Source organism: Castor canadensis, chromosome 3 (assembly GCF_047511655.1).
Source record: "Castor canadensis chromosome 3, mCasCan1.hap1v2, whole genome shotgun sequence".
NCBI classification, from domain to species: Eukaryota; Metazoa; Chordata; class Mammalia; order Rodentia; family Castoridae; genus Castor; species Castor canadensis.
Genome location: NC_133388.1, coordinates 117,967,440 through 117,988,551, shown reverse-complemented (window position 1 = coordinate 117,988,551; position 21,112 = coordinate 117,967,440). Strand labels below are relative to the sequence as shown.

Here is a 21,112-nt window from a genome sequence, read left to right as displayed (position 1 = left end):
TCTTTTGAAAATCCTTTGGCATTTTAGTATTTGAACTTTGTACTTGTGATAAGCTTGAATTTGAAAGTAATTGCAGCATCTTCACCAACTCTCTTCTGTTGTGCAGGGTTATTGAGCAGCTTGGTGGGAAGCAGCTGGTAATGAACCACATGCACCACGAAGACCAGCAAGTCCGCTACAACGCTCTGCTGGCCGTGCAGAAGCTCATGGTGCACAACTGGTACGCTCCCGCGTCTCACTTGTTCTCATGTGTTGATCTGAAGCCTCCCATTTGCCTGGAGTTCTTATGTAAATGCCCTGATGGTTTCTTTTAAATCATGACTTTAATTAAAAATCTAAAAATATATCTTACTAATTTAGAGTAATGGCATGATAATTCTAAAAGGATGGACTGTGCTAATGGTCATAAGGTAGGTGCACTCAGAGTCCTAATACAAAAACAACTCCAGCTGTGATAAAAGTGAATGAGTGTTCCTTGGAGTTGAATGGAGGGAATATTGTTGGACTGCTGATTCCTCCACAATTTTAACCTGAGTAGATTTTGCCAGTTCACATTTAAAAACACTACAGACTGACTAACTCAGATTCTACTCTCACATTTCCTTCATTATAGCCTTTTGCTTTTGAAGTAGCCAAAGTCAGTAGCTTTTTTCTTGTTTCTTTTGAGTTTTAAAATCAAGATTATTGATCTTTTTGTATCCACTTTATACAGTGACTGTTTAGACATAATGGTGAGCCCTTTGTATACCATATAAGAGTGAACAAGGATTCCTTTTGGCATGGTTGTTTTCAGCTGTTCAACACTTGTGTGAACAGATCAAATGCCTCTATATTCCCCTACTCTACTAAAGGATGCTCTAGTTTTGGACTGTTTTTGTTAAAGCAGAAGAAACAAACATACATTGCTTGTCTGACAGAAATGCTACAAAGGAAAGAATTAATAGTGCCTTAGAGTGGGTACATTTAAAGATTCTGCCAAGTGCAGTGTAGGAGAACATGTAGGCATGCTACTGTGACCTCATGTATACAATTTTATGGTCCTGCCACTTAGACGCAGTTTTCTCCTAAATGCTGACATTTATGATTTCATACAACAGTGATTTTTGAGTACTTGCATTGTAGTCCCCTTACATTAGGGGCTGGATTAAAGATAGATGAAAGAGGGGCAGCTTTACATAGGACAGTTAGAGAAGACCTCTCTTAGTAAAGGCCAGAACAGTTATGCAGAGATGATAATAATAAGGAACCGGCCAGCTCAATTATTGGGGCTAAGTGGCATTTCAGGTAGAGGGAAAAGACTAGGAAGAAGGAATGAGTGTGGGCTTGTATAAAGCAGTGGTGGAGACATAGTTGTTTGTGAGACTTGAGAGTGGTGCTGGCGTGGGATGGTTAGAGACTGGGGATATTGGGAAACATTCTACTGTGCGTAGACAGCCCCACATGAAGAACTTCCTGACCATGCTGAGGTTGAGAAACTAAATTGAAGGGACGGCTCAAGCGCCAGCATAAAAAAACTTCAAAGTGCCTTTTATCTGTTTACCAGGATGATAAAACTTCTCTAGTGAAGCATAGAATATGCCACTAGACTTACCTCCTGTTCACTTTACCCTGAGCTACACTTTTCAGCACACATTAGTAATTTGTTAATTTGGTATCTTGTGGCTTGTGTCTTTTATCATATTAAAGTTGTCTTTTAATATAACTGGAGACTTTTGCAGCAAGTGAACTTCTATTTACAAGGTATTTCCCTAAAGTTTCTGGGAGGGTCCCAGTTTAATTTTCCCTTTTTGTGGAAATTAGGGATGCTGAAATACTCTTATTTATTCATAAAAACAACTTCACTTTCTCTAAAGAGTTTATTGATGGGTCTAGTGGTTTTGTTTTTTTTTTTTATATATACTCCTGATGTGAAAGAAAAGATGTGTATTAAATAGGATGTTGACTTTTTCCTTTGCCATGGCTGAGAAATTTTGTTGTTAAATGATCATGCATTAAAGATGAATTAAAACTTTTTTTGAACGTTAACTTAGGATTTGACTCAGTCTCCTAGTACATTTTCCATGCATGATTAGGTATGTATGTATGAGTCTATGGACAGTACGTGGTTTATGTACTCTTCACCATTGCTTAGCTGATAGAGGATCTTTTTTCCTTCCATCCTTAATTATGTGCCAAGCTATTTTAACTCTATTGTTTTAATTTTGATAAATCTCCTTTGCATTTAGTGGAAGAGCTTAGTGTCAGTAATTTCCTCTACTTTCTTTTTTTTTTTTTTTTGGTTTGTTTGTTTTGGAATAGGGTCTCAGGTCCTAGACTGGCCTCAAACATGCAATCCTCCTGCCTTGACTGGTCTCCTGGTTACTGAGACTTTAGGCATGCACCACCATGCCTGGCATCCTATATTTTCTTAAAAGAAATTTTCATATGAAGACTAGAATTCATATGTGACCTCTATAGTTACAACTTTTACATTTCTATGGCTCCTTGTACCAGAGAGTAAAAATTACTCAAGTAATAGCAATTTATTTCATTATAAGATTAATATGAGAATAAAGAGAATGTTACATGGAAGGTAAATCTGCAAAGTGTATCCCCAAATGTAAAGGGGTGGTTAGATCCATATCTTTATGTAAATCAAACTATGATAGTAAAGACTGCTTTTCTACTTACCTAAAATAGGTGTTTGTTTTACCTAAAATATGCTTCTGATGTTCTAAATAGATTAATTGATTGCATTTTATGAGGTTCTCTGGAAATTTACTTTCACAGCAAGTGGAAACTTGGCCTTCTCTTAATATTTTGTTTTGATTTAAGTTGAAATGGTTTTATAAATAATATAGTGAAATGAATAATTGTCAGTAACTGAAATGTATTGTGACTGAAAGCCTGAGTCTGTCTGCCAGGCAGTAGCAGCTTGCCTCATCCCTGGTCACTTTCTCACTCCTGATTAGCTCCCGGGCCATACTTTCAGATTGCTAGCACAACTTTGATGTGCTTTTATTTTTCTACCCTAGGTGATTTTTACACTTCTGATTATTACATTGTTCCTAAAGTTTCTGTTAATTATAGTAAAGTTTCTGTTGGATATAGTAAAGTTAACATTTTTTCTGTAAGGAATTTTTTAAAAAACTTACTTAAAAAATTAATTTTAAGTATAAATTGGATACTTTTGAAATCATGGCACTGATTTCCAAAGTCAAGACCCACTGATGGATTTTGACTTTGATTCCATTTTAATAAGGTAAATATTACATTCTTGATGATGTGGAGATTAGGTTTGAAGTTATATAACATGGAATATAGAGTTATAAAATTTGAAAACAATTCTTTTTCAGTTTGATCGATTTCAAAATTTTTTCCTCGAATTTGCAGGTCTTAGTATAGCCATTTTTTTTCTCTCCTTCTATTCAACATCTGTATTGTTATGGAATAATAGATTGCAAATATTCCTGACTGTTAGTGTGGGGTGCTGGCTGGGGGAGGAACAGAGTTGCCATGGAGTTGGGGAGGGTGGGGAGGGAACAGTTGGCTATTTTGGGGCCCCTCAGTTCAGAAGACCTAGAGCCAGGCAGTCCTCACAGGCTCCCTCCATGATTCCCTCTCCCCATGGCATTCCTGCTGCATCCCTTGTTCTTTTCAGCAGTGCTGAATATATTAATAAATTTGGCAAAATATATAAGCAGTGACCATTTACTCTAGAGAACTTTTGTACATACTTCCATTCATACTTTTATGATAATTTAACATTATAAAATGTCATCATTTTTCTCCTACAGAATGATTTTAAATGTAATCAGCCTCTAATTCAGAAGCAACAATATGTGCCTTTGGACAGCTCAGGACTTCAGGAAAGAAACACTGAATTTTGTAGGTAGAGGATCTCATGTAGAATTTTCTATTTATATCTCTGGATTCTTTCTCAGTATTTTCTCAAACAGAATAAGTTATGAGTATTACCCTGTTTAGATCTTTTAAATATAGGAAAATTAATAAAACAAATTCACCAAGATGAGGTCATGGATAATACTGCTTTGTTCTCCTGTGTATATATCAGATTAGCATATTTTAGTTATTCTGTAAGTGTGTGACCATAAATGCAGTGTTTAAAATTGTGGGAAAAAAGCCCTTAAGTATTTTAAACTTTTAGCATTAATGATCTTACGAAAAGATCCCATATGATCTTTAATAAACATAACACTTCCAGATTTTTGGAATTAATTTATAAAATTATGGCCTCTTTCTGGGTGCCTAAAATTTTCCACATTTCTTATGATATTTTTAGTGGATGAACCTTTGGAAAAGTCTTCAGTATCATACATTTTGTGCATTTAAAAATATATGACTATATTTAAAATATTAGGGTTGGGATGTAGCTCAGTGGCTGAGCACTTGTCTAAATGCACTAGGCCCTGGGTTTGACCCCCAACAGTGCTAAATAAATAAGTAAATAAACAGCATTTTTAAGTAATATGGAATCCCTTAGAGCTGTTGTCTCAACATTCATTGAGCAAGTCACAGACTCTCAATCTGAATTTGCTTCTGTTTTGCTGGTCAGAGGTGTGTTTTGAGGCTGTACTGTTTTTTGTTTTTGACACTTTTATGTGCCAGTAATTACAATTTGTTTGACAATGCCAGCATAACATATATCTTAGGTTGTTATAAAGTACCAGCCCACATTATGGAAGAAGTAGAAAATGAGCATTTTGATAGTAAAGAATATAAAATCCTGGTGATGGAATCTGCATTTTTATAATTAGGTATAAAATCAAATACAGATTTCACACTCAGGGACGTGTGGCTGAGGAGTAAGGATCTGTGAGTCCAGTCCATGTTTTGGTTTTGATTAGAATCAGCTTCTTAGTCAAAGAGCTCCTTCATATTCTTGCTCAGCATTCAAACAATCTGTAAAGTATAGGCAAGAGAAAAAACTTGGCTGGTAAGGAGAGGTAGAGAAAAATAACTTGCTCTGCTTTTAAGTACTATCTGTTCTCTTTCTATGTGGCAATTAACACTTGTGGTCACTTGGCATATTTCATTTCATGGACTTTTTGTGTGTATGTGTGTGTTAAATAGAAGTTAGAAATGCTAAAATTAAATGAAGATATTTAAAATTAAAGAAATTTAGTTAGGTTTTTGAAATATCTTATTTTCCTTTTATGTATGTCACTCAGATGTTACATCTTGATGGGATTAAAAAAATCTTCAAAAATGAATTGACAAGTTTTTGCAACCATTTAAAAATCGGAGGAATTGCTCCTGCCCTGCCAACGGTGCCAAGCTTATCATCTTAAGAAAAGTACCTTTTGATATAATATTCTTTAATTAAATTTTTTTAAATTGCATTTTAAAGGGATTATGCAGTGACGCAGTAGTTACTTTTTTAATATCCCAAATTTAGCCCCTGCTTATGTTGGTTGAATGGAGTTTATCCTCTGTCCTTACACATATTTTTAAAAATGAATTCAGAAAGGTATCTAAGTGGAAGCATGAGGACCACAGGTTTTCCTGAGAGATGAGGTTTCTGACACTGGCACTGTATTAACGTCCCGCAACAGGACTGGGGAGTAGCTCAGTGGTGTCAGCCATGAACAGCAGCACATAGGCACACACATGCACGTACATACGACTCATACATACACACGTGCACACATAGACACACAGCACACATACAAACATATAAATACACACATATGTAAACACATACATGCTCAATAGACAAATACAAACATATACATACACATACTCACAAAGCTCCCCAGCATTTCCCTGCTCCTCTTAATGCTGTTAAAAGCTATGCTACTTTTGCCTCATTTTCTGTAAGGGAAATAAAATAGCCTCTCGGGGTTATAGTTTTCCACCTTTCTTAATATCCCAGAAATACCTTAGGAGAAAACTGTTTACTATTTGTATTCAGTTCCTTTCTTGGTTAAAGGAATTGAGGGACTATTTTATCTCTGTAATTATTCTCTGTTTTAGGCATAGGCAGAAATGCTTGTTAGAGAATTCAGTGTGTGGCAATGCAGAGAAATAAATAGAAGCTGAAGGCACAGTTCCATGAGGGTTGTGAGAGATGGTACCCAGGAGCCACAGGAACATGGGGACTGTGTGCAAGGAGCAATGCTCAGGCCACGTCTTCAGGGTGAAGGTGTGGTAGGAGTATAGGGAGGACTTCCAGGCACAGGTACTCTGCTGTTAGTGGGAAGTCATAGCAGGGCTACCACAACAAAACTGGGAGACTGGAGTGGCCAAACTAAGGCCAAAGGCCATCTTTGAAGTAATGCACTTTATCCTAGCAGTTCTAGAAGACCACACAATTCCAGTTGTCTGAATGTCAATTTTCTTTATTTTAGAATGGCACAATAAAGCTATTAGAAAAATTTCTCCTAACCAAACTTTTCAACAAATTCATACTAGAGGTTTTAGCTGGGATACCAAGGTTGAGTGTTCTGCCACATGGTACACAGTTTTAAGAAAATGAATTACAAGATGTTGAGGTTACTGTAAGCATTCTACTACTGAGCTACATGGACAGCCTTTTGTTTTCTTTAGTTTTCAGACATGAATGAACGCTTTGTATTATTTGGTAAGGTTCATATCCTTTTGGCTAACATGTGGGTATATTTGTGTGTATGCACACTTCTGTAAGTATGCATGCTCTTTAAGATAACTTTGGTGTATTCCATGTGTCTCTTGAGAGCCAATGACAATTTTGCCATTTTTCTTCCTTTTTCGTGGGGATGGTACTGAGGTTTGAACTCAAGGCTTTGTGTTGACAGGACAGTACTCTGCTACATGATCCATACTTCCATCCCTTTTACTTTAAGTTATCTTTCAGAAAGGGTCTTGTGTTTTTGCCTAGGGCGAGCCTCAGACCAAGAACCTCTTACCTCCCATCTCCCTCAACATAACTGGGATGGCAGGTGCATGCCACCATGCCCTGGCTTATTGACTGAGATGAGGTCTTGCCAACTTTTTTGCTGGGCTGGCCTTGAACTGCCTCCTGAGTAGCTGGGATTATAGGCATGCACCAGTATCCAACTTAAAATAACATACTTCTTAAGAGAAAAATAGTTGAGTGTGGTGGCTCATGCCTGTAATCCCAACTACTCAGGAGGATCTTGGTTTGAGGTCAGCCCAGGTAGAAAAGTTAGCAAAACGCCATCTCAGTAAATAAGCTGGGTGTGGTGGTGTATACCTGTAATTCCACCTGTGCTGGAGATATAAGTAGAAGGCTCTGGTCCAAGAACATCTGCCTAGCAAACAAGTATGAGGAACTGAATTCAAATCCAGCACTGCCAAAAAATCAAAAAAGAAGTAAGTTATTTAGTTCAGTCTAGGTATATATTCTGATCTTATTAACTTATCTTTATCCTTGGTAAAAAGTAGGGATGGTAAAAATTGATTTTTAAATGATAATCTAAAAAGTCCTGCCACTTCTATACTTCTCAGTATCTCAGCGTTCTTATAGAGTGTTAGATGGACCTATGCGTTTAGCTAAGAAATAGTGTAAATGTTAAAATTACAGAAGCCAGTTAGCCAACAGAGGTTGTAGTAGAAGGTATCAATTCTGCTAGTGAAAGAGTGCCTTAGTACGCTAATATGTAAACATTGTTTCTTTGTCTGTATCTTCACTGGGAATGGTTTATTTGCAAGAAACAAAACCCTACTCAAGTTAGCTTAAATTTGTCAGGCACAGAGCCTCATGCTGTGTGTAGTCACACCATGCCCTGCACTGGGGACCAGAGCTGGCAGGAGGTAACATAGCAACCTGTGCCACCTTCCTCTCCCTCTGGGCCACAGACTCCTCACTCTGTTTCTAGCCCATCTGCTTTGTTCCTTCCTATAGACTGGCTTTTCTGTCAGGGACCCTTTCGTGGTTGCTCCAAAGCAGCAAGCTAATAAACTCCAGTTTTCGTGATTTTTCTAGCTCAGCTTTCACCATTTGGGTGTGCTCTTCTAGTCCTGGGCATGGGAAGCTCCCTTGCTTCCAGCTTTACCTGTTCACTGGCCAGCTTCTCTCCTTACCTGCTAAGCTAAGCCAAGCCAATGTGAACTGTACTAGTACAGTGCCCGAGGCCTACCATCGCCTTTCCTTCTGGGAGGAGGTTTAGAAGGCAGGAAATCAGGTAGAGGACTGGTGAGGTATCTGTGCCCAAACAGTAATGTTGACTAAAGACAGAGGAAGGAAGAACAGGTTTTTGAGATGCTAGAAGTACAGAAGTGACAGAACTTGCTTATGGGATGGAGTTGGTAGCAAGTGAGTAGATCCAGAGTGGCAGGTAGGTTCTGACTTAGAACTGGATGCTTCATTTACTAATGTAGGAATTTAGATGGAGGAGCAGGATTTGAATGGCAGTAAGGAGCTCATTTTTTAGACTCATTGAATTTGATGTCCCTGTGTTATACCAAAGAGAAATCCAAAAGATGCAAGTTTGGGGTTGGAGTTCAGGAGCAAGAGTGATAGAACTTAAAACAATCAGTAGAGTGAGAGCTGAAGTCAAGAAGTGGTGAGATTAACCTCCAAAAGGTGTGTAGAACAGGAGCCTTTTTCACCTGGGAGGCTTTTAGATGACCTCTCCAAAATTGTCTGCAGTGAGGGGAAGGGCCCATGCTTTCTGTCACTTTCTGAAAGGGGTGTGTGATCCAGTTAAGAATTGCTGTCAAGGTTAAGAATGACAAACCAAAAAACCAAACATTTAAGGGGCCGATAGAAGAAGAGTAGATTTTACAGAGAGGATGGGTGGAGAGAAATAACTGGTGCACTTTAAAAAGAAATGACTGGAAAGTTGGAGGAAAACCAGGAATGTGTGATGTTAAAGAAGTAAAAGGAGTATATTTCAAGGTCTAAGTAAGTGGTCAGCAGTCTGAAAACAAACAAACAAACAAACAAACAAAAAAAAACGAGTGGACAAAGAAGGGGAGAGCTGAAAAGTGTGTCCTGGATGTGGCAGCAAGAAGTCTGGTGGTCACCTGGGCCAGGGTCCTTGGTGGTCACAGAAGGCAGATTGAAACAGGTTGAGGATGGTGAAAAAATAAAGAAAGTCAGTGTGGGCATCTTTTAGAAGCTTCATTGGGAGAGGGAGAATGGAGACCAGGGCTTGGTGGGCCTGCAGCAGAGACTGGATTTGTGTTGTTGTTATTTGTTTTAAAAGAGGAGATGCCTAAATGCTGCCAGGAGGGAGTTGGAATGGGAGAATTGGAAGTTTCAAGAGCTGGGTAGTACATGGAGGGGAGATCTGAAAGAGGCAGGGTGGGATTGTTACTCAGGGTATTCAGGGAGAGGGAGATTGACACCAGTAAATGAGCACTCCTCCCAATGAGATCAAACAACTGTGTCTGGACTAATTGTAGCAAATAACACTTACTGAAATGAGTTGGTGAATTGGGGTGGGTGAGGTAGTGTGTTCAATTCATGTTGAGTAAGTGTTCTCCTCGTAGCTAAACATTTAACTTTTCATGTTCCAAACTTGGAATTTGGGATTGAGAATGGGACTAGGTAGTGGAAAGGAAGCAGTATGATTCTTTGAAGCATTTTCATAGTGTTCCCCAGTCTTTATCTGTGGAATTGTCCTGTGGTTGCAGATTGCAGATGGCACTGGAGTGGGATGATCATACTCCAGACTACAAGAGGGAAGAGCTTAACACTAATGAGGCACCAAAGAGACACTCATCTGGGCATGCTTTGTGTATCTTTGCACGCGTCTTCATGGACGATGTTGCTGTTTTCACATTCATAGATAGGATGTCTGGCACATAGGGGTGGTTAAGTAATTGTCTACATCCCCTCAGTTACGGCAGTTACATTTGAACCTAGGTTCAAATCTGTGTCACTCCATCATGCTCTTCAGAAAGCCATGCTTGGGGTCTGGCAGACACACAGTTGCTTGAACCCTATCCCTAATATGAATTACTCCCAGCAAGACTTCACTTTCCATGCAGGTGGTGCTGCTGTGGACTTTGTCCCTCTCCCCTCTTCCATCTTCCATCTCCCTCTCTTGTTTTCATTGTCTGTCTCTAGTGCTTCCTGTCTTGATGATTACTTTGTCCCCCAAATCCTTGCCATTTTTATCTCAATTGCAGCTACTGTGTCTGCTGTTTGCTGAGTGATTTTATTTATTTTATTTTTTGTCCCTTCCCTTCTTTTGTTCCTTTCACACATGGCTTTTGTGCAGAGGGCTGACCCTGTGAGGCTTTGCCCAGCAATCAGATGCTCCTTTCCCAAGGTCTGAGGACTAACGCATTGGCTGCAGTAGGTTGATTACCTGGCCTTCTTGTCTTTTCGATTCATTTAATCACTACCTGCTGCTCCTGGCTCTTTGTTGGTGGAAAAAGATGCCTTTCTACCCCCATTTCCTGGTGTGACTTTAGGTGTTGGGTGGTGATTTTGTTGCCACTGAAAGGGGAAGTGACTGGCCTTCTCCATAGTAAGCAAATGACTTCAAGGAAAGATGGAACTCTGCCAGACTCCCCACAGCTAAGTACCTCCCCAAATCTTTTTAGGAGTAGACTGTGTAAGTTATGAGTATTCTCATCAGGTAAATAGAGCTATTATCATAAAATTTAAATTTTATAGATTAAATTAAAATTATATGCTGTTTTTATTTTTCCTTTTGATATCTTAGCTTTTTAAATCATAAGGGCTTCCAGCACTCAGGAGATGGAGATCAGAGGATCACGGTTCAAGGCCAGCCTGAGCAAAAGTTAGTGTGACCATATCTCAAAAATCAAGCCAAGAAGGGCTGAGTGTGGTGGTTCTTGCTTATAATTCCAGCTACTCAGGAGGCTGAGATCAGGAGGACTGCAATTTGAGGCCAGCCCAGGAAAAAAGTTAGCAAGAGCCCTTCTTAGCCATCAGGCTGGTCAAACAACAAGTGATATACGCCTGTTGTCCCAACTATGCAGAAGAGATGGGTAGGAAGATTACGGCCTGAGGCCAACATCAGGCAAAAAATGTATCCAAAAATTAACTAAAGCAAAAAAAAAAAAGCTGGAGGATGCGTCTCAATAGCATAAGTGCCTGCCTAGTGGTAGTGATGAGTGCCTATAAACCCCAGCTTCTTGGGAGGTGGAAGTAGGAGAATCACAGTCTGAAGCTGGCCTGTATAAAAGCAAGAGGCCCTAACTGAAAAAACAAACTAAAAACAAAAGGGACGGGCAGGACTTAAAGAGTATGAGGCTCTGAATTCAATCCCAAGTACCATCTTCTCAAATAAACCTATATCGAGTATCCACTCTAGGATTTTTTACAAGTAGTGATGTTTAACCTTGCAACTTCAAGACCTGATTTTTTTCCTCCCCCACATACCTGTATTTGGGATTACCTGTATTACTTCTCATCATCCATTTTTTTTTTAGAAAACATCTTTTTATTACTTACAGTCTCTTTGAAGTAATACTTCTTACAGTTCTCTTATGGTTTGTCTTTTTGTGCGTGAGAGTTTCAAGTATCTAGAAGTTATTTTTTCACAATAGCAGACTATTTCAGTTGTCATGTCTGTGTTCTATTTTTAAATAGTAGTCTGAGATTCCTTCTAGTGGCCTAGTGGGATAGAACAGTGCCTGCTCAGAATTTGCAGCCGTGATTTACTTCCATTTTGCTAACTTATTGTCCCTGTAGAAATCAAAATTTTAGTACCTTAGATTTAAAATATTAAATACACTTTAAAAAAATTGTTAACTATATAAGAATAGACTTTTTATATTGTGATAAGTAGGGACCAGTTAATTTCCTGAAATAAAATTTTAACTTGAAGCTTCAAAGGAAAATAGAAGTTTCCCCATTTGGAGAAAATGATTAGTAGAAATCATTTAGCCTACCATGTTAAATGAAAGGAAATATGATAAGCATAATACCAAAGTTTTATTAGATACAAAAGAAAATGTGTAGGCTTGTATACACAGAATATTTACTGTTTTTGAAAGTGTTCTCATTTGTGGTATAACACTAGGAAAATGAACATATTTTCTAAGTGTTCATTAGAGTGACTTAGATTAGTTATTTTATTTGAATGATCTTTGAATAGCTTTGAGTATATAAGCTGTTAAAATATTTAAAAGAGAGACTTTAAATTTTGTTAAACATTTCTAATAAAAAATTTGACCTAGTTTTTTTCTCTACTAAGTTCTTGTCAATGGTCAGTGCTCTGTAGCGCAATTTGCTCATATATTATACTTTTATAGGCATCATTAATATTTAATTTGAAACTTAAAACTCTAAATATTAATACTCATGTAAGTTATGCTAGACTTCCAGTAGGGATCAATGATATTATATATGGTCATAATTTAACCTTGCTGACCATTTTTTAGGTACTCAAGATTTTCTGTATTTGTTATTAGACTTTATTTTGTTGGTTCCTGGTAGATATCACAGCAGCCTTTCTGCTCATCTTTATGAATGAGAATAGAAAGGCCAAAAATGATAGATGAGCTATTAGATGGAAATTGTGTGAAGCCTGCTGTTATGTTGAAACAGACCTGAGGAAAGTTTCTGGATTTCAGTATTTGAAAACAATCTGAGTTCCAGTGCCATCTGCTAGATTTATTTGTTTTTAGGTGAGTTTGTTACCTCAGTATATCATAAATCCCAGGTTAGCTAATCTAATATATACAGTTGCCAGTGTGTATCTAGTACAGATACTAAACTTTTTATTCAAGAGAAAAAATAACTGGAAGGATACGTTCAGCTAATGTTGTAACAGAAACCCAAAATAACCACAGCTTCAACAAGATCAATGCTGATTCCATCTCACATTCAAGTGTGGGGCTTGACAGTCCAGGTCAAGAAGTGCTCAGGCATTCAGGGTTCTTCCAGCTCAGCATGCTGCACCATAGGCTGTGGCCCTCTTCATGGCTGTGGGTGGTGGTCAATGTGCCAGGCAGCAGGAAGACTACCAGAACTTGCCCTCTCCCCCTCCTTCACCTCTACTGAAACTTTGTTTGTTGGCACTCAGCCATGTAGCTGTGCATAGCTGCAAAAGAACTCGGAAATGAAGTGTGCTCTCATACAACATACGCCCCACTGAAATCCAAGAGCTCTGTTAATGAGCAAGAAAAGGAAAGGGACATTGGGGAGCAACTGAAAGTCTCTTTCCCAGAAGTTAAATCTGCTGTGTACCTTTGTGTTAAAATTACATTCGTTAGGATTTTGAGCATTAGCTTTTGGAAGTCAGTGTCACTTGCCTTCCCTAAATGGATGATTGAGGAAGCTGTAGTTGTGTGTGGGCTTCATGACCTTCAAAGTTCTTCTGCCTTTAAGAGTTTTAGAAGAGTAATTTGTAATCCCTTGAAAGTTAATAGTTGTCAATTCTTATGGTATAAGAAAGCATTGCCAAGAGTTTATGTTTTAATGTTTAGTGTTTAAGAAATTAAAACCATTGAAGTAGTCAACTGTGTTGATTTTTTAACTGAAAAAAAAAAAACCAAACCTAATTGTACATCCTACTTAAATGAAATTCATTTTAATTTAATTTGATAAGTGGTTTTGCACAGAGAAATTGGTAGGGACATTAATCACATACTTCTTAGTTTATATCTGATTTCTAAATTTAAACAAATCTTACTTTTCTGATTTTGGTTTTGCGGGGGAAACTGGTTTGTTCTTCCGGAGAGGACAGCAAGCACACCCTTCCTTGTAACACTGTGGGAAAGGGTTGTGTGGCCATGTGGAGAATGGGCCTAGTCCAAACCCAGGAGGTTCTAAGCAGAGAGGAGCTGGGAGCCCTTAACAGACTAGGAGAAAGTAGTGGTTATGGGGTGAGGTGGAGGTGGGAGGAAGGGGGGGGGGTTCAGGGAGAGTGCTATGTGTACAGACACATTGAGGTAGAGAGAGCCCGACCCAGTGGGGTGTTACAAATGTTCTGGCTGGCTGGAGTCTGGTCATGAAGCTAAAAATAAAGTTGGAGATATGTGTAACAGCCAGATCACAACAAACTGTCTTTTGCTATGCTGAGAGGTTTGAATTCTTTCCTGAAGGCAGTGAAAAACTACTGAGGGTTAGTAAGGATAATAACTGTTATTTTAGCAAGATCATTTTAGTGAGAGTGGGGGTTGAATTGCAGGGGCTAGGACTGGAGGAAAAACACCAGTTATGAGGCTGCATTTCCACCCAGGCTGTGGATTGGGTGTATATTGATTAAGAACAGCAGGATCAGGAGTTGAAGGAGATCAGGTAGGTTCTGTCCAGAGGAGAGACTCTGTTGGATATGTGAGATGTCATAGACCAAGGAAGCCACCAACTCTGTTTTATAGTTGACATTCTTAGTTACCAGACAAAATCCGGTACAGCCAAAAGAAGAAAAGACAGCGTATGGAAAATCTTAAATGTGAACTTGGCTTATGCACTGTCCTGTAACAGTACATTGTGTCACTACATTTGTATGTGGTGTGGTCAGTTCGGGGTAAGCTCTGCATTGTGCAGGCTGCTGTTGGTTGGTTGTGACTCCTTGTGATCAGAAACCAACATCCTTCAAAGGAGATGGGGTGCTTTCTGCCTGCACTGGTGCTTTGAATAGCTCAGCATGTGGGATGCCGTAACCTAACGTAAAAACAAACAGAAAGTCAGGCACCTGCTGACCTAGTCATAGAGTTGGTCAGCAGAGGTAAAAAGATTCTTGTTGAGCATAAGCCAGAGCTAAAGAAGCTTGGGATTTGGCTAGACAGGTTTAGATTTTATACCTAGTTTAAAGAGATTTCATTACTAAAATTCTTGTAGGAAAAATAACTTAGTTATTGTCAACTTTACATAAGTTGCCTTTATTATAATTCATTTGGCTTTATTTTGGTGGCACTAGGTTTTAAATTCAGGGCCTTGCAATTGCTGGGCAGGCACTTTACTACTTGAGCCACAACCTCCCCCTCCCCTCCCCCAGCCTATTTTTTATTTAGTTATTTTTCAGGTAGTGTCTCTCACCTTTGCCTGGGCCAGTTGATTATCCTACTTATGGCCTCACCATAGCTGGGATCACAGGAATACACCACTACACCCAGCTTATTTGTTGAGAAGGGGGTCTCACTAACTCTTTGCCCAGGCTGTCCTTGAACTCAGGTCCTCCTGATCTCTTCCTCACAAGTACCTGTTTTATTTTTGATGAGCACATAATCTACATATTTTGGGACTTACAGTGTAATCTTTCAGTTCATGTGTATATTGTGTAATAATCTAACCAAGATATTTAGCATGTCTGTGTCCTGAAACATTGATTATTTCCTCATGGTAAGAACATTCAAAATCCTCTTCTGTCTGTTTTGGAGTAATGTACTCTTTAATGCAGTTAATTTTTAAATGCTTGTTTTTGTCTCAGGATAACTAGAGACTAAAAATAATATAATTAGACTAGTTTTAGAATCACTAACTTTTTAAAAATGCCATGGCTCACCTACTTAGGGATTCTGCTGATCTGTTAATCTTTGAATTTAGAGCTACTAGTAAAGGAAATGACAGTTGTTATGAAAATATATTTGAGAAAATGAATTGAGGATTCACATTGTGAGATTACAAAGTTTTGTCCTCCCATATGCATAGCAGTGCGTGTCTAAACTGTAGGAGGTAGACGGATGTGCTATGACACGGTACTTTGTGGTCATGAAACCAGAAGTTTTAAAACCAGACAGACCTGGATAAAAATATGCTTCTCACCCCTAACTAGTTATCCTAACCATATAGCATTTCATTTATCTTTGCTAACATCTGCTAACTTATCTGTAAAAAACCTGCAATTAGTAAGCAACAGATGCTAAGTATAATAAAGTGCTGTGATGTTAAGTACCAGTACCACTTTTCCTGGGCTGAGATTTCAAAATTTCATGGAAATAGTTTGATACTATAGTACTTACTTTTAGAACTTAAATATTCTTTTAAAACTAGATGCAGAAGAGAGCACTCTGGTTTTCTGATGGATCATTGTCACATAGTAAAAGTAAAATTGTTTTTTTCAACTCATTAAAAATAATTTGCATTCTTTGCATTTAATATTTATTGGTGGAATAACTTAATTTATAATTAAATTATCGTGAACTCGTGTCAAAATAAGTCAAGGTAAATTGTGATTTATATTTTCTTTTTACTGAAAAATTTATCTGTATTGGAAACAAGTGTATAGTCCATGTTTTCTAAGATAAAATCTTTGTATATATTCAGAGAAGAGTATTTTATTAATGTTTATATTATACCAACTCATTTCTCAAAACAGGATAGGTAAGGTTAAGAGAAGTATTATATAATTGTGACTCAGATATAGCTTTAATAATTATGATAATCTCATAGGAAGATGGGGGATATAGAGTCTAGGTACATTGCCATTTTAGTTCTGAAAAATTTATACTTTGAAAGAAGACTTGAGGAAATAATACAAAAATGATAGTAACAGTGGGTTTTCTACAGAGCTTCCTGGTAAGCAAAGCAAAAAGATAAAAGGCACCTTTGTAGTTTTCATTAATCAATATGTTGCCAGTAGCAAATTCACTTTTTTCCTGGCTCTAAATTGTGTAGCTGAAGTTGCCATGTGTGTCAAATTATGTTGGTGAAGTTAATACATTGAACACTATTAAAATTTCTTCTACTGTGGTTTTAAGCAAAGATTAAAAATGTTTGCCTCTTTAAACAACTACATATACTGTGGAATTACAGCACTTAATTTATGGGACCTGTTGTTTCAAGGGCTAAGGTAGCCCAGGGGCCAGGCTTCCTGAAACCCTGGCTTGTGGAAGAATAGTCTAGTGAGCTCACTCACCCTTGGTGAGTATTGCACATTCTGAGACTTTGGTCCTTCCCGTCTTACAGGGTACTGTGAAGAGGAAGGATGACACCTGGGCATCCTTGAGCAAGTTTCCCTTGTGGCTTGTGATAAGGGGGGGATGGTAGTGGCCCTTCTGTGTTCCCAGGTGCTTAGTGGCAGACTGCCTGGGCCTGAGGCCACCACAGATTCAGAGGTAGACTGGGTTCCTGGGTCTTTGGAAACTTTCATTTGACTGCATGTTCCCATTTGGGCTCAGCAGGGCCAACTATATTTTGTTAGTCAAGTTCACAGGAGTCAATTTCCCAAAGTGTGTAGGTTAGGTCCTTTTGTGTAGTATATCTTATTTGAGCATGATTCAGATTCCTTTGTTCAGATTCCACTGCCAGAAGAAACAGCAGTTTTAAGAGAGCCTGAGAAGGAGTTGGATTCTTCTTTCCATGGGCCTGTCTGGGCTCTATGGTAGGCATTTGGCATTTTATGACCTATCGTACCTCAAGTTAGACTCACAAAGTTCCACCTGGGGATCTTGTGGAATTGCTCTGTTGTATATTTTACATCCATACATGTCCTGGTCGTCCCCCATATCCTAAGTGATATAAACCCTGGTTAGCTGACAGGAAAGGAGACTTTGATGTTTCTACATCAGGCTCTCGGGTCAGTGAAGAAAAAATGGATGCCTCTGGGTTGCCTTGTATGTATGAAAAAATGAGAATCCCTGAGAGGCTGTTATTCACAATGTGTGCCTTTGACCTGAAAGACAAACAGGAGCAGAAGAGTGGTGGAGAGGAATGTCTTCATATTCTCAGCCAGAGCAACTCACCTTTGCTGTATTTTAGTATCTCTCTACTTTGACTTTCCTTCAGCAGTGTTTCTTCTGTGGAGAAATCACTTGTCTTCCCTACCTCCAAAAGTCCCATGTTGTCCCTAGTTATTAGTTTGGTCTACTGAGGAGTGAACCACTCTTTTGTCACTGGGAGAAGTGGAGCAGATGGAAGCCTCTGTGTGTGACCAAATCTGCAGAGGCCTTTGTGGTCACCTAGCATTTCACAGCCTGAGGTCTTGCCACTTGTCTTGGAAATGTACATCTAGGTCCTAGACATGGGTTCTTTATTGAAAGAACCATGCCTATTGAGGATGGCATGTATGGTGTCTTTGAACTTACTTTTATGATGTTTTCTAAAGAATGATACTAAACAGTCTAGTGTTCAAAATTAGAATACACAACAATCCCCAAAATTAGAATACTTGATGATGACTTCCTTAAGATCTAAGAGTGTGTGTGTGTGTGTGTGTGTGTGTGTGTGTGAGAGAGAGAGAGAGAGAGAGAGAGAGAGAAAGAGATCTGGAAATTGTGTAATAAGTATTAGCCCCCCAATAAAACAAAACAAGCCCGTGCAGCCACAAGCACTCCCTAGCTGCAAACCTTTCCAGGGAAGCAGCATTAATACTAATCATGAATGTTTCTGCTTTTTCTGACTGTTAAAGCTCTCACATAAATTAGACATAACTACTTATTCTTCGCTGGAAATAAGATCCTTATTGTCTAAATTATATCAGGGCATTTCCTAGCAGCGTAAGAGTGTATGCTTTAATGTAACACCCAGAGCTAGTGAGTCAGTTGTCAGGATTTTCCAGTAAGGATAAAACAAACAGTATACCATTTTCATGTTGTGAGAAATTTCAGCCTTTTCTCAGTGTGTGAAATCATGGTTCACTGGCTTCAGCCTTCAGGATGTTCTGCACCTCACACATTCTCCCTGGCTCTTTACTACTGTGTGACATCTCCCCAGTTGCCTGTTGCCAGTACTTCCTTCTTTTCTCAGCCTTGTTTTAGTCTTTGCTTCTCAGGACCAGGCTGTGACAACATGGGGGAAGCAGGGTAGGTAAAACATGTGGGTCCCTCTCTCCCTTCTCCACCTCTGTTCAGGAAGGCAAGAGAGCATTTACCAGTTATGCTGGTGGCACCCAAAGGCTGTTTCTTGGTGGTGCTCACACAAGGAGAGACCAAGTGAAGTTAATGAAGTGACTAGGGGATAGCACTGACCCTGGGCCTGCTGTTCGGCTTCCTAGTCATGTACCTTCACACACAGCACTTAGTTTAGCCCTTAAGGCTAACATTGTGACCTCTGGTCCTTGATGTGAAGGAGCTGGAGTCCAAACCCAGCTCTCTATTTCAAGACTCATGCTTTGTGCTTTTCATAGTCTTTTAGGAAAGCTTTTCTTATCCTTATTAGTTGGTTCTAAAACAAGTTTGGGCAACTCCTTCATAGGACAAAAGAGAAAAAAATCATCTGTCGTGCAATTAACAGTGGAACTAGTGTGTGTTTTAGAGCTAAGTCTGCACATATTGTAGGTGCAGGTTCGACTTATTTTCTGAAGGAAAGCATGATCTAAGGAGTTTGGAGACAGCTGCTCAAGCAGTTTTCCCATCTGTAGAATCTGCTCTTTAGCCCTCGTGATTGTCAAGGGCTCCTTCCTTGTTTAGGCCTCAGACCATGTCAGCGCACAGCCAATGTCCAGAACAACAGTTCCTGTCCGTGTTGTCACTGTTTTTGTTGCTTTCAGATCTTATCTCCATGTGTCCTTGTGTCCATCCCAGGATCTAGACATGTGCATTCGCTGGCATCAGGACATCTTTCATGTATGAGACCACTTAGAATCAGTCATGTACTTCATTTTTGAATTTAGATTGCAGAAATGGCCACAGTTACAAACTCACCTTTTCCCAGGAAGAAAGTCCATTGCCCTATGATCATTCATCTATGTGTGCAGAGTTACTAGTTTGCATGTGTCATGACTTGTTTATTTGTGGGATGGGGGAGAATTCATACAATGCAAGTACCTTTGAAAGTTGGAAAACTTTAGTTTCCTAGGGCTATTTTATTAATAATTTTTAGATTTGGAGAGCAATTCTTTGTTATTAAAGTTCTAATTTGCCTTGTTTTCTTGTTCCTGCTTTCTAGGGAATATCTTGGCAAACAGCTCCAATCTGAGCAGCCTCAGACTGCTGCTGCCCGAAGCTGAGCTGAGTCTTTGACCTTCCTCAGTACCTGATGGACAACTGGGGGTGGGAACCTCAGTACGTGGGGTCAAGAATACATACTTTTAATTTTGCTCGTCGTTTTTCTTCTGTTGTGTAACTTTTTCCAGTGCTAGTTTCCATAAAAAGTGTTTGCTTATTAAGTTGTATAAAAGTAGGTGCTTTCTGTATCTAAGGAAAACATTACTGTTACATACACTGCTTACAATTTCTGTATTTATTGTTCTCTGGAAATGAATATAATTATTAAAGGATTCTCACTCCATACCTGTCACTTCTCTTTACTTGTTAAGACTCTTCTCAAAGCAAAGTGGGAGAATTGTTACTAAGTAGTTAATGGCAAATATTTTTAAGTTGTTTGTCATCTCTCTATCAGCATCAACACATACACACACACACATACAGTAGCTATTACTAAAAGTGATCAAGACAGTATCATGTTGCCTAATAACAGGGTTATGTTCAGAGAAGAGTAGACTTAGGCAACTTCATCACTGTGCAAACATCATATAGCATACTTACACAAACTTAGATGGTCCACTTAGCCACTTGATTTGTTTTTAGTACCTCAAGTTTGTTATTATTTCTCCCCCTCCTCCTTGTTTCTGGAGCCATAGCCTTTTTGGCAGTGCAAATGGTACAAGCACACATGTGCCCCTGCTCTGTCCCCAGATCTGAGCCTTTGGTTTTTAACCTTACCAGCTAAGTTTTCATTCTTTTTTCACTTCTCATTCCTGGTTGTTTTCTGAGTATTGAGTTGTTGAGTAAATGTGCTAAGGCTAATAAACTATTTTGCTAAGTTTTTCTCCTATAAAAAGATATAGACTGTATCTCCTATTTATGATGAATCAAAGATTATCAGCATAGAGATCTCTGGAAAAGTTAGTTAAAATGACAGTGTTTTTATTAATATGGTCACGTGACTCAATGATTTTCCTTAAAGGATTTGTTTCGTATTTGCCAGAATATCAGTAGTCCAATCAAAGTAATTTTTTTTGACTGAAAGCTTAAAGTTGTTAAAATTGCTTAAACGTAGATATTTTTAATTTCAGAAACATGGAAAAATACTAAACGGAGCTTTTCTCAGTGCTAATTAGAGTCTACATTGGCAAAAATACTGCTTTTTCACATTAACGTATCAATGGTCTGCAAAGTTGGGTTTTTGAAACACTCAGTGTCTGGACCTTCTGATAGCCAGAGACACTGTACTCTTCTGAATTTCATAAGAACCTTCTAATTGTTGGTGTCATAGGTTCTGATTTTTTGTTTCAGTGCACACGGCCTTGTAGTTCTAAAGTAAAAGTCAGTGCCAGTCATTCTGGTGGTAATTGTTAGT

The 21,112-nt window shown here is 38.7% G+C and overlaps 1 protein-coding gene and 1 long non-coding RNA gene across 4 annotated transcripts in view; both read left to right on the top strand.

Moving 5' to 3' along the window:
• The window catches only part of Atp6v1h (ATPase H+ transporting V1 subunit H), a 105,219-nt gene extending 85,178 nt beyond the window's left edge, over window positions 1–20,041 (top strand). For all 3 annotated transcript variants that reach the window (XM_074068536.1, XM_020165357.2, XM_020165355.2), the window contains 2 exons: window positions 107–220; window positions 19,700–20,041. In XM_074068536.1, the coding sequence (XP_073924637.1) occupies window positions 107–220; window positions 19,700–19,760 (175 nt within the window). In that variant the 3' untranslated portion in view covers window positions 19,761–20,041. The remainder of the gene's footprint in view (window positions 1–106; window positions 221–19,699) is intronic.
• On the top strand, window positions 239–11,352 carry LOC141421653 (uncharacterized). Its single transcript, XR_012446313.1, has 2 exons — window positions 239–3,867; window positions 5,172–11,352. It is a non-coding gene; the product is annotated as an uncharacterized lncRNA (long non-coding RNA).
• Window positions 20,042–21,112: the final 1,071 nt, after the last annotated feature.